The sequence below is a fragment of the Anoplopoma fimbria genome, chromosome 20, assembly GCF_027596085.1.
Source record: "Anoplopoma fimbria isolate UVic2021 breed Golden Eagle Sablefish chromosome 20, Afim_UVic_2022, whole genome shotgun sequence".
NCBI lineage: Eukaryota > Metazoa > Chordata > Actinopteri > Perciformes > Anoplopomatidae > Anoplopoma > Anoplopoma fimbria.
Window position 1 is genome coordinate 2,996,545 of NC_072468.1, and position 12,744 is coordinate 3,009,288.

The 12,744-nt window shown below is 37.8% G+C and overlaps 1 protein-coding gene across 1 annotated transcript in view; it reads left to right on the plus strand.

The window, feature by feature from the left end:
- Positions 1-12,744, plus strand: part of col14a1a (collagen, type XIV, alpha 1a) — a 115,546-nt gene that overhangs the window by 68,241 nt on the left and 34,561 nt on the right. The window contains exons 28-33 of the mRNA XM_054621031.1: positions 2,179-2,322; positions 2,641-2,805; positions 2,969-3,007; positions 3,318-3,456; positions 5,295-5,437; positions 5,918-6,027. Of these exons, the coding sequence (XP_054477006.1) occupies positions 2,179-2,322; positions 2,641-2,805; positions 2,969-3,007; positions 3,318-3,456; positions 5,295-5,437; positions 5,918-6,027 (740 nt within the window). The remainder of the gene's footprint in view (positions 1-2,178; positions 2,323-2,640; positions 2,806-2,968; positions 3,008-3,317; positions 3,457-5,294; positions 5,438-5,917; positions 6,028-12,744) is intronic.

Here is a 12,744-nt window from a genome sequence, read left to right on the forward strand (position 1 = left end):
GAGTTTCACTGACAATAAAAGACAGGGAGACCCATTCAAAATCCATTGTATATTTTCTAGAATGCATTTGATTGACTAAATTTATTTCTTGAAACTTACAGTGATTTTTCAAAGATTAGAGGGTTTTATAGCTCTTGCTGTTCATAATAACCAAGACATAATATAACAATCTCCTTATAGTCATACATCACCTGCAGTCTCAAAAGAGCAGGGAGAAAAGGTCTCCTGTTATATTTTGCACCACCAATTTGGTTCTATAACAGGAAGGATGCACTCACACTTTTGTTTTCTCTTATGGTTTCTTATTAAGTGACAGCGAGAAAACTGGTAAACTGTAGCCGGACAGGAAGCCCAATCAAAACTTATATGGATCACTTCTCGCACAAAAACTGATGGATGGCTGATTGATGATGGACTTTTGAAACAAAGATCCATTGACATGTTTCTGTTTTGTTTTTTCTCACCCCATCCAACCTCTTTCGTCTTTCCTATCCCTTTTGTACCTTTTCTCCCCGCTCTCTCTGCGCCCTTTAACCTGCCCTCCCTTTCTGTCTTCCTTCGCCCACCCAGCCCCTCCTCTATCTCATCCCCCGTCGGCATCTCCTTTGCTCTGTCCTGTGTCTTACTTTGTGCCTGGCTAGCTGCTGTAATTCCAGTCTCGCCCAGCGTAATCAGAGGACAGTGTAGAAGCAGATGTATCACTGGCAGATATCTGACAACACAACACTTTACAGGCCAAGCACTCTATCATGTCACCGCTGACAGCTCTGTTAAAAAAAACAAAAAACAGGAGGAGGAGGAGGAGGCAATGATGTGGTCTGAGGGTTTTGGTTTGGTTAGAAATTGGGAGACAGAGACACCATACACATATAGAGCCATTTTCACCAAACACGTTTTTGGTCAATTTATAGGGACTTTTATTGGTTCATCTAGTATTGTTTTTATTGCGAAGAGGAGAGTGGGTTGATGAACAGAGGAAGTAAAGGAGGATTAATGGCAGTGATTGTCTATTTAATTGTGAAAAGGTCAGGTGGAGATGAGCTTTTAAAGTATGACCTACCTTTGTGTTGGTGATCAGGGGACTGTGTTTATGGGTTTGCATGCACAAAATGAGTGTATTTGCACACACATTGTTGCCTTTATTCAGTATGTGTGAAGTATTTAACAGTTACGATCAATTAAAACACATTACAGGTCAGTTTTTTCCGTTATTTTAAGTAACTAAACCTTGTAATTTGTTGCTGAAAAACAACAATAATCAACCGTCATCTGCTCAGAGCACGATTCAACACTATTTAAGTTCACGTCTCTTTTCAGCAGTGAGATAGATCTGTCTAGAGGCAAGTAGATCAATAGAAATACAATTTCAAAGTACAGCATATACACAATGCTTTTGATTTAAACTTAATTTTGCTAATGAACTAAGTGTTTGGAATTTAATTATTGAGAACTTGAGTGTTTTTGAGGGTCTTGAAACAAATTGATACATAAAAGGCATTGTTAAATTCACTGACACCATGGCTGCTTTGTTGTGGGCGGATCTCGAAACCTTTTAAAGCTGTCTAGAAATATTTTTTTGATTGATTAAGTCCATAAGCAGGTAACATCCACACTGTCTTTTTGACAGACTTGATTTTGATATTTCCATCTTTCTCTCATCTCTTAGTGTTTAGGTCTCATTGAAATACATCGGACATTGTCTGCCTTCTGGCATAATTTAAATGTTAATGGCAAGTCGGCGTTAATCTGGTTTCAGGAGCTTTTAGGTCACTCAAGTCATGACATAATTATGGGCTTGAAATTATATGCCATTATTGTCGGGGGAATAAAAATGAATACTTGTTTTTTTAATTAGCAAGTACATTAAAACTGTAGCAAAGGTCACAAGCATTCACACCCATCCTCAAATTGGAGAAGAGGATATTAATTACTATTATTAATTTGCCTGGCATTTATTCCTCTGTTCCAAGATGTTGCACCAATGAAGAAATGTTTCATATCACAAGATGGTGCTAAGAGTGGGGTGGAGAGGTCGAAGCACTGCAAAAAGGACCATCATAGTGGTTTTGCTTTGTTATTTTTACTATGAATGTGTTTGATAAATGGTTATATGGGCTTAGAAATGCAGAAATACTGCTATGTTTGTTGAATAAAAAGGTTTCCTTTTGTCTTCATCAGGTCGGGCCATCAAACATGTGAAGGAGTCAATTTTCGCCCCAGCAGCCGGATCTAGAAGGGGAGTTCCTAAAGTCCTGGTTGTTCTCACTGATGGACGTTCCCAAGATGATGTCAACAAAGTGTCCAAGGAGATGCAAATGGATGGTGGGTATTTTATAAACCAAACATATAAATAAAATCATAGGTAGTTTGTTGAGGTTATGACAAAAATTGACAATCGATGTACAGTATTTGATTCATTGACATTGTTTAGGGAAGGTGGAGGACAGATTCCCCATTCACCCTCTCAATTCTTGGATGCTTTATGTACTGTATGTCACATTTTACTGTTAAAGCATATCAGACTCTTTAAGCAATGGTTTGAACTGAACAACCCAAACAACAATGTGTTATATTACTCCAATAATCCTTTCCACTCACTTTAAACCTGTAATGAATTATCTTGTTTATCTCCATTCTCAGGCTATATCATCTTTGCCATTGGCTTTGCGGATGCAGACTACGGGGAGCTGGTGAATATTGCCAGCAAGCCCAGTGACAGACACGTCTTCTTCGTGGATGATTTAGATGCTGTGAAGAAAATAGAAGAACAGCTCATCACTTTTGTCTGTGAGGCTGCCACTGCCAGTGAGTAACACCACCTTTTGTTTAAAACAGAAAAAGGGAAAGAGACCAGAAGGAAAAATAATTCAGAAAAGTCACAGTCATTGTTGGTGGAGAGGCATCGAGAGAACGACTGCAGAACATTTCTTTTGAAAATATTAAGGATGACCTCTTTACTGTCTTTCAGCTTGTCCATCTGTTCTGATGAGTGGTAACACAATGGCAGGTAAGAAAAAATATATAATATATCGTACAACCGTCGCGCAGGTCCAATTAGTGTGGCAAATCTTTAAAAAAGCTTATTATGATGATGGTAATAACATAATGTCGGTGCACGCTGTGGTGGCGGTAATGATTGTAATTACAGTGATCACATGAGGAGGAGGATTCAATTCAATTCAATTCAATTCAGTTTATTTTGTATAGCCCAGAATCACAAATTACAAATTTGCCTCAGAGGGCTTTACAATCTGTGCACATGCATCAGGATGCTGATAATGATGAGGATGAAGGTAATGGTTATCTGTCTGTTGCAGGTTTCCGTATGATGGAGAAGTTTGGCCTAGTAGAGAAGGAGTACAGCACCATACCTGGAGTTTCTCTGGAGCCGGGTTCATTCAACAGCTTTCCCTGTTACAGATTACACCGTGACGCCCTGGTGTCACAGCCCACCAAGTGAGTATGTTCACTCTAAGGGGGCGAAATCACTGCAGCACATATACAACTGTTTATAAAAGCACTGCTTGGATCGTTTGTTAGAAATTCTGTTTAAGTTGACAAGCAAAATAATTGTGCATCATCGCTGTCATCTGATAATCAGACGGATTTGCCCAGGTTACTATGCTTGAATACACCTCCATTCTCTCACCGCTTACTCTTTATAGCATGTTCTGTTATTGTTGAAAACACAATTTAGTAGCGGTGTAATTCACAAGATACATCACAATAACATATTCAGTCTTTGGACAACGTTACAATATTTGCTGATATCACAAAGTCTGCCATGAAGCAATTTTTTGAGACCTTGCTTGAAAACAATATGGGATGATATCATATGCCCTTTAAACACAATCAGTTACATAGTTGTATTGTGACACCCATACAATTTAGCTGTTCTCATTGATGTATTTTTCTTTTTTTTGTACTCATGAACTCATAAATGCTTGTTAACCAAGGCTAACGGTAATCCCAAAGCAGCTAAGAAACCATTGATCAAGTCAAATTCACAAACATGCTGGCATGTTAGTGATGGCAGACAGAGTTGGAGGAGGTGTTTTGTTCAGTGACAGTTTTATTTGTTCAAGCGCCTTTGAGATCAAGATCACTTTCGCAAGAGACACCCGAGAACAAATAGCAAACACATAAGGTTATAAATAGGATCATTCAGTCTCACAATAAAAAAAAATATTTACTAAAAGCTCAGAACAGAGGCAGATTATTACAGTAACATATTAAAAAACGGGCAGTTGCCACTAATCCCTGCAATTCCTACTGCCAATCAACACAAAAAGAAAACTGGCAATTTCAGATTATTCCCTTTAAAGGCTTCAAAACTCAATTATTTTTTGTTCAAAATTAGTTTTTCCAAAATAATCACACCTTGCACAACTGCATCTCAGGTGTCAAATACAAAAATGTTCATAGCATTTCACCAGGTACTGTGAGGCTATTATACACACAAAGCAAAACACATCGATTAGTACACTATTTAACATTTACTGCACATGTAATGCCCTGTAGTTTTGTTTGCGTGTCCTGACCAGAGCAACAGAGAAACCACCCCACAAATAAACTCAGGCTATGATTGATGGTCTGCTATCCAAATAAGAAAATACATCATACTGTGACCACAAGTAATGTGTTGAGATGTTGAAACAAATTACTGAAAAACCTCAATGAAATGCTTGCAGGTGCAGGTTAGAGGTGTTTACGTTTACCTAGCACTTATACCACAGGGACATATTCAAATTTAAAACCCATACATACAACACTTAAAGGGAGCATTCAAAGACTTCAAACCTGTTCCCGTAAAGTCTTTCTTTCTCTGATGTTGTCATTTTGGAGCTTTTTTCTTGGTTTTTACCATCAACCAGCTTTAACTTAAGCTTCCTGCTCTGTCATTGTTCAGTTTGTGAAAAGTGACATTGAAAAGTTAAAGCTGAGACAATTTTAACCTGAAGTGCTCGAAGGCAGCTACACAGAAAAAGGCGAAGCTCTGAGATCAAAAAGAAGCTGGCAATCTAAGACAGTCTAAAGCAGCCAAAAGCACTCTAAACGCATTCTCAAGAGCTGAAGAGAGACAATGGCTCTTTGAAAAAGACACCTAGTGGATAAATGCCTTTAGGGCATAGCTATGCTCACTATCTTTGTGTGTGTGTGTGTGTGTGTGTGTGTGTGTGTGTGTGTGTGTGTGTGTGTGTGTGTGTGTGTGTGTGTGTGTGTGTGTGTGTGTGTGTGTGTGTGTGTGTGTGTGTGTGTGTGTGTGTGTGTGTGTGTGTGTGTGTGTGTACCAGGTACCTTCATCCTGAAGGTTTACCCTCTGACTACACCATTTCTATGATGCTCCGCCTACTTCCTGAGACCCCGCAGGAGCCCTTTGCATTGTGGGAAATCCTCAACAAGGACAACGAGCCATTGGTGGGACTAATCCTGGACAGTAAGTTTCAATCCCTTGTGTTGTTGCTCATATTTTCTTTGTCTCACCTGCTTCATAACACATCACAGCTTGCTGAAACTCCTGCAGTCCCAATGCCTCAAAATATTCTCGACGGAGAGTATAATGCAGCAGATTTTAGAAGAAAAAACTTTTCCATAAGGAACTTGATACAAAATGATATAATACGGTTTTGCAAATTAAAGATAACAGGGATTTCGTGCCTATATCACAATGAAATGGAATTATTACATGTATCAGTAAAAATGACAGCTGATGAAGTTTGTATTTTTTAATTGGTACAATTAAACTTAATTCTTTAATAGCAGAAAAAGGGCAGAGAAGCACAAATATCATGTTGTTTGTTGCTTTATTGGAGTCTAAGAGACAGAGACAATAGTGTCTATAAATCAAGTTTCGACTGTGAACATCAACCTTTTCTTTCTGCCCTCATCACCTTCTCTGTCTGTCCCCCCCCCACAGACTCTGGAAAGACCTTGTCGTTCTTCAATTATGACTACAAAGGAGACTTCCAGACCGTCACTTTTGAAGGAACTGAAATAAAAAAAATCTTCCATGGCAGCTTCCACAAGGTTAGTTTTCAATATATGTGTCCTAAAAAATACTTGAATTATGAGACAGATTCATAATTATTAGTAATTTATAAATAAAAAAAGAATAACTAGCTGGTTCTAGTGTTATGTTAATGTACTTAGTTTTGTATCATATTATTATAAGGTCATGATCAGAATAAGCGGCTTTAAAGAAACTAAATTGTAAGTAATGACAGTAAGTGTAAAAAAAATGATGTCCAGTCTCTGATTCTGGGTTGTAAAGTCCATTAGAACTTCAAATAACTTTAACTCCAATCATTTGATTTCATTAAAAATATATTTCTGTGTTATCCTGTCAATTCTGAGCCTGTCCCACAGCGGCTACCTGTGCCAGTTTGCATTGCACATCAGGCTCATAATGAAAACCGTCGTCACAATGTTTAGTTGGTAGTTTTTCACACAAATGTTGAGCTGGAAGCTTTCTGAAAAGAGAAAGAGCCACAGATAGGGAATCAACTGTATTTTGATGTTTTTGAAGTGGTGGAGCCTGTTGGGTTGTTTTCCAGTAGCTCTCCAGCTAGACTTTTTTCTCTTAAGCGTTCAACAACACTGTGATGAGTGTGTGTGCAGGTGATGATAGCCACCCTCCCTCCTCCGTCTATACCTGCACTCCACTGCTTTTTCCTCAACCATTTTTAACTAGTATTTCATCACATTTAAGAAGTTATAGTGGACATTTGTCATTATTTTTTACATTTATTTATTTACTAGATAGTAAAAAGAAAAGTCTGTAGATAATGATCCAATAGCCCTTTTGCCAAACATGTAAGGAATGCCACATGAATTACATGAATGTGTTACCTCTAACAAAATACAGGACCAGATTTTGATCGCAATAGAAGTTAGTGCATATACACCCAAACTTTACAGACATCATTAGAAAAGGCAACAATCTGTTGCAGGTGTGGTAGTTAGTTTCCATGATTTTCACTGTTATTACTTTTCCCTGGTGACCTCAGTCCGGACCACCAGAGAAGATATTAGTTTCTCCTCCAAACTGATTCCCTGACAAAAACATTTCATATTTCCCTCAATCACTGGTATTCAATCCAAATATATGTATGTAAATTGGTTTGTGGTAAATTAGTCAGACTGAGTAGAGAAGGCAAATTTTTGTGACATTCACTCAATATAAGACAATTTTCAGCTCACTTGAGACGAGAAAGTGTTCTGTGAAAAAATAAATGATGGAATAAATAGGGATGCAAATGCCTCGACTGAATAAATAATAACATTGGTTTGGCCTCAGCAGGCCCAGTGAATGACAAATTCACACTGCAAAACACTTGGCATGAAGTATAAACATTAGCTGAAACAAAATATTAATAACAACTTAACAAGCTGAATAATAATCAGTTCTTTTGTCTTAGCCGACGTGTACCTCGAATTAACCGCATTGCTCAGAAGATGTATTTACCTCAGGAGGGCTGATGGAAATGGACAATGGCATGTATTGCTTTGTCACATTTGAATAGTGTGTGTTTAGCTTGACAAATCAATGGAAACGTAACATTGATTTGCAAAATCTTTAAAGACAATATTGTTCTTGCTGTAGAGCTACTGTTGTGTACTTTATTTCCTGGAGCTCTTGCCAAAAACAAATCAACACCAGCCCACCAACTCCCTGTCTTTCTTTATCTCAATTCCCAAAATGTCAGGGAGTAGCTGTCCATCATTCTCTGTCCCTTTTTGTCTTCTTCATTGTTTTCCGTCTTTCTGCTTGAGAACATGACAATGTTGAGAGAAGGAACATATGCAGAAGACTGCCTGGCCAGAGGAACTGTTCGTCTCCGCTTAGACGGAATGACAAGTGAATAAGAGGAGCGTCCGTGTGCGTGTGCATGTTTGTGTGTCAGTTATAATAGGGATTACCATATGAAGACACCCTGTGTGAGAGCAGGAATACCCAGCAGGATCTGTCACCGCTCAGAAGAGCACAGACACACAAACTGAGGGAAACATAGGAAACAGAAACAGGCAAAGGAGGGAGAAAAAAGATGCAGTGAGCTAGTGACACGAAGTGGAATACAGACAGAAAAATAAAGAGACAAATAGAGAGACATGTAAACATATAAGAAGAAGTATAAGTGGTCTTCGGTATAACTCACATATGGCTCGGAGACATAATATATACCACTGGTGTATAAATACCATTTCTTTATCTCCCAAAATGATTTAATGGCTCACATTAAAAATATTAGAAAGTACTTAGAGCTGTCCTTGTGCGCTGTAGAAATTTACACTTATGACATTTGCACACCGGTTCTTCCAGAGCTTTCTAGCTTACAGTATTCCACAATATTTAAAAAAATTCACAGCTTGTTAATAAACTCATACATGATCATTATAAAGCTGTTTCCATAAATGATGGCAGCTTCTTGGAAAGTAGAAGAAGTGATAATGGAGAAACAAGAGCAGCAACTATAAATAAATGTGTTGTGTCAGTTGGAGGAAAATAATTAGGATAAATGAAGCTGTGTTTATTTGTAAAAGATAAAGAATGGAGGACATGGTGTTATGTGGCTGACAAAGTAATATGGTGGTTGGATCGGTTCTCCTGACAATTAACAGCTTGATGTTTAATCCAGATAGACGCACACATTGCAAAGTGAAATCTATGCCTTTGGAATATTTTCATGATATTTACGTGTTAAGAAAACATGATTAAGTTGCTTTTCAAATTTTGTGTTTGAGCTTGTATGAATTCAACTGCAGGCCTTCAGTTCATTTTTATGATAGGATAAGAAAGTGCGATAAATATGTCCAGTCTATCTTGATTTGGGCTTTAGGAGACTGATTAGGTGAGATGAATTAGACAGTGGGAAAAGAGTGAATAAGTGAATGGCAAGACTCAGGCACAAGTATATTGTTAACCTGCATCGGGGAGTACAGTATTAGTGCCACATACACTAGAATGTGTAAATCAAGACCCAGTGCTATCATGTATGATGTATATTTATTACTGTACTTCAGTCAGAATTACCTGGAAAAAGAGGAATAGTTCAGAAACACCTATCTTTCAAAGAAACACTAACATTATGCAACACCTGGTATTATAGTTTATTTGCGCTTAGAGTTGCTTGTCAGCAATGCAGAAGTTTCCTGTTTTCAAAAAATATATTCATCTTTAAAGTTGTTTCTACAAATATCACGGGCATAGACATAGAGCTAAACATATTTCTACTGTGATTGTTAAAAGAAAAAAAACATATGACAGCTGCCAAGTTAGCCATTACACACTGTCACATGTCTCCAGCTGGGATGAAACATTTGTTTATATTTCTCCTTTTTTTGCACTTAACAAAACATCTGTGCCTAAAGGGACAGTGTGAAGGATTTGTTGGCATCGAACAGTGTGGTTGCGGATTGCAACAAGCTGAATAGCCCTCTGTCTGCTCCTTCCTTTCCAACACTGCGGTAACGAGAGCTGCCGAGTGTAAACCTTTGGTAACGGCAGGAAAAGCTATCTTTGCTTAAAAGTTAAAAGAGCAGTTTGTGGGTTATTGGTTTTACAGTTTTATCCATTAGATTGAAAGCATATTAGGGTTGATTGTACAAATATTGCTGACCAGAGAGGACAGGAAATGAGAAAACATTCTGCCTGTGTGTGTGTGTGTGTGTGTGTGTGTGTGTGTGTGTGTGTGTGTGTGTGTGTGTGTGTGTGTGTGTGTGTGTGTGTGTGTGTGTGTGTGCACGATATGAGTAAGTGCATGTATAGTACGTTCTTGTGTGGATGTAAAAGTTTAAAACATATAGTACATGTACATGCTCAAAATAATCATACAGGCTTTACAGGCAGCTATTCACATACAAAAAGCTCACTGAATGCACAAATACTCCCAGACACACTCTTGCATATTGCACAGGCACATTTTTATAAGTGCAGGTCGATGACTGCTGAGTCAGCAGAAATACTGATAGCCTAATTTAGTTCAGCCCACATTATCTCACACAGCATGTTTAAAAACTGCCATAACAATTTAGGTGTGTTTGCGTGTGTGTGTGTGTTTTTGTCTGTATGCCAATTTTCCAGTTCCATCATTATATCCGAGACACTAATTCACTTTGTGTTTAAAAATGACTAAGAAGTGAGATAAAGTAAATATGCTGATTCTAGATCTAATTTCTTAATGTTTATCCCCAGTTTGCTCCACTTCTTCCACCCTCTTCTGCTCTTCTCTTCTTCCCTCACCTCTTCTTTCAATGTAACGGTGGTGATCCATTGAAAACTTTACTTTATACAGTTTTGTCTTTCATCTCTTGGAATCTGCCATAAAAAAACAATTCAAGAAAGTTCAAGTTGTCTTAAAATTTTGTGTAAGGAACATTATTTGTTTTTTCTTTGCTTGTTTTGATATTTATATTCAGAAAAGATTGTGTGATAGCTTATCATTTAGTTTTTTTTTGCTATCAAAGTGCAACAGAGTTGTTATTCAATAGTCAAGATCATTAAGAAGTCATATGTGCAACATGACAAAGATAATGTAGCTCCGTAAGTAGTTTAGAAAATAAGTAATTTGTCTAAAAAATGATAAGGAAAAATAATTTTGATAAGGGAAAAAATAAAACATCTGCTGACAGAGAGACGCGAACAAATAAGGTGCTTTATATTCAATAAATATACTGTTGATGTGTTAGACAGCAGCAGCATTAGAAATATTAGACTGTGTATGTCTGAGAGGCTAATTCGTCTTGCGTTGGCAGCACTATTACCTGTGGATTGGTCCTGTAGTTTTCAGCCAGCCATATGACCTGGCAGCACAGAGTGAAAAACATAATGCTACTGATATTTTTTTAAATAATTTGTCCTTGTTTTTTGTGGTCTTTTTTTGTTTGTTTTGTTGGACTTAATAGGAAGTCAGACTTACAGGGAGATGAAGCTAACTTTTTTCTTAGGTTTGAGGTTCAAACTTGAGACTTGGGTCAAGTTTTATCACCCTTAGGGTTACCTAATGAGTCTCAGATGAACAAAAACAACAACTAAACATGTTTGTGACGTTTAAATCACATTTAAACTCACTCATTCATGATGGTGCAAATGTCAGAAGCCCATTCCAAAATGTAATTTAATTATAAACTAAATATGCACTATATACTGCCCTTTGATACTGTCATAATGAATGTGATCATGAGGGGACTGTACTTGACCAATATAAATAAGTGGTTAAAGCCGAATTTACCTAAAAGACAAATGTATGGAGGGTTGTGAAGCACTTGTGTTTTGCTTAGCATGTAAAGCTTACAACTGTATTACCATGCCTTTATAACAAAGTTTTTACAACAATAGAATCCTATGGTGTTTACTGTGGGCTATAACTCAAGTCTCCACATGTAGATTTCCAAGTTATGACTCAAAACTTTTAGCCAAATTCAAAATACAGAGGCGACTTATGTCATGTTCACAACCTGTAAATGTTTATTTATGGGGAAATATGCTGTTTTTATATGCATGTCAACCTTTACTGTCCAGATAAGTTTTGAAAAGGAGTACATTTGACTTGCATTGGCTGAAAGCAGTTATTTATAATGTTTGCTATTAGAGTATTAGGCAGTGTGTGCTAACCTGTCAGAATAAAGCCACCCAAAAAGCAGTTTCCTTAAAGGATACCACATCTTTGCTGATGCTTGCTGCAGTTTGCTGGCTTTTTCAGATTCCATATAGCTCAAGTGTGAGAACAGAGGAATGGTTCAATAGTCAATTTTCAACAATAAACTTCCTTCTTCCCAGACTCAAAAAAATGAGTCTGAGTCACTGCTGGAGTAAATGGAGGAACAGATAGCCTGAAGGAGAGGGACTGCCATCTCTAACACACTCTCTCTCTCTCTCTCTCTCTCTCTCTCTCTCTCTCTCTCTCTCTCTCTCTCTCTCTCTCTCTCTCTCTCTCTCACTCACACACACACACACACACACACACACACACACACACACACACACACACACACACACACACACACACACACACACACTGAAAGATATATGTTTATATACCTTTTACCTCATACCTTATACTTACCTTATATAGCTACACCTTAACTCAAACCACTAAATGCCACAAAATACTGGCAGAGTGCCTGTATCGTAGAGGATTTTCATCATATTTTATATCACACAAGTACTACACACAGGTACGCTTACATGCACGCACACACACATCATGTCTTGTGAAGTGTGCAAAATGAAGGATGAGAACAGAAAGTCATTATAAAGCAGCCGTCCAAGGAATGGGCCCTGACACTTTATATGACACTATATATATAATATGAACTTTGTCTAACTTCACATTAGCTGCACCTTGTTAATGTGAACGTGTTGAGAAGTGTATGTGCTGCACTCATGCTTTCATGTTCCTATAACATACAGTTCTATGATATTTTTATTGAGGATGGCAAAGAACGATAGAAACCCTCCCATAATGTTGAAACACGTAGGTGCTAATAGTCTGTTTTATAACTATCCTTCACCAGAATGCAGCTCCCTCTTTGCTCATTAACCATGTGACCAGTTGAATTTCACAATTCACACCTCTGACAGTGTTTTTTTCTAAGAGGGCAGTTTGAGCTCACAGGCACTCTGACTGGACGGGCAAATGTATGTGCTTAGAGGCTTTTAACCTGCACTCCTAAACATCCACTCAAGCAAAGGAACCCATTGTCATTGTTACTGGTCAGTAAAAAGGTGACCTTGTTCGTGCACAT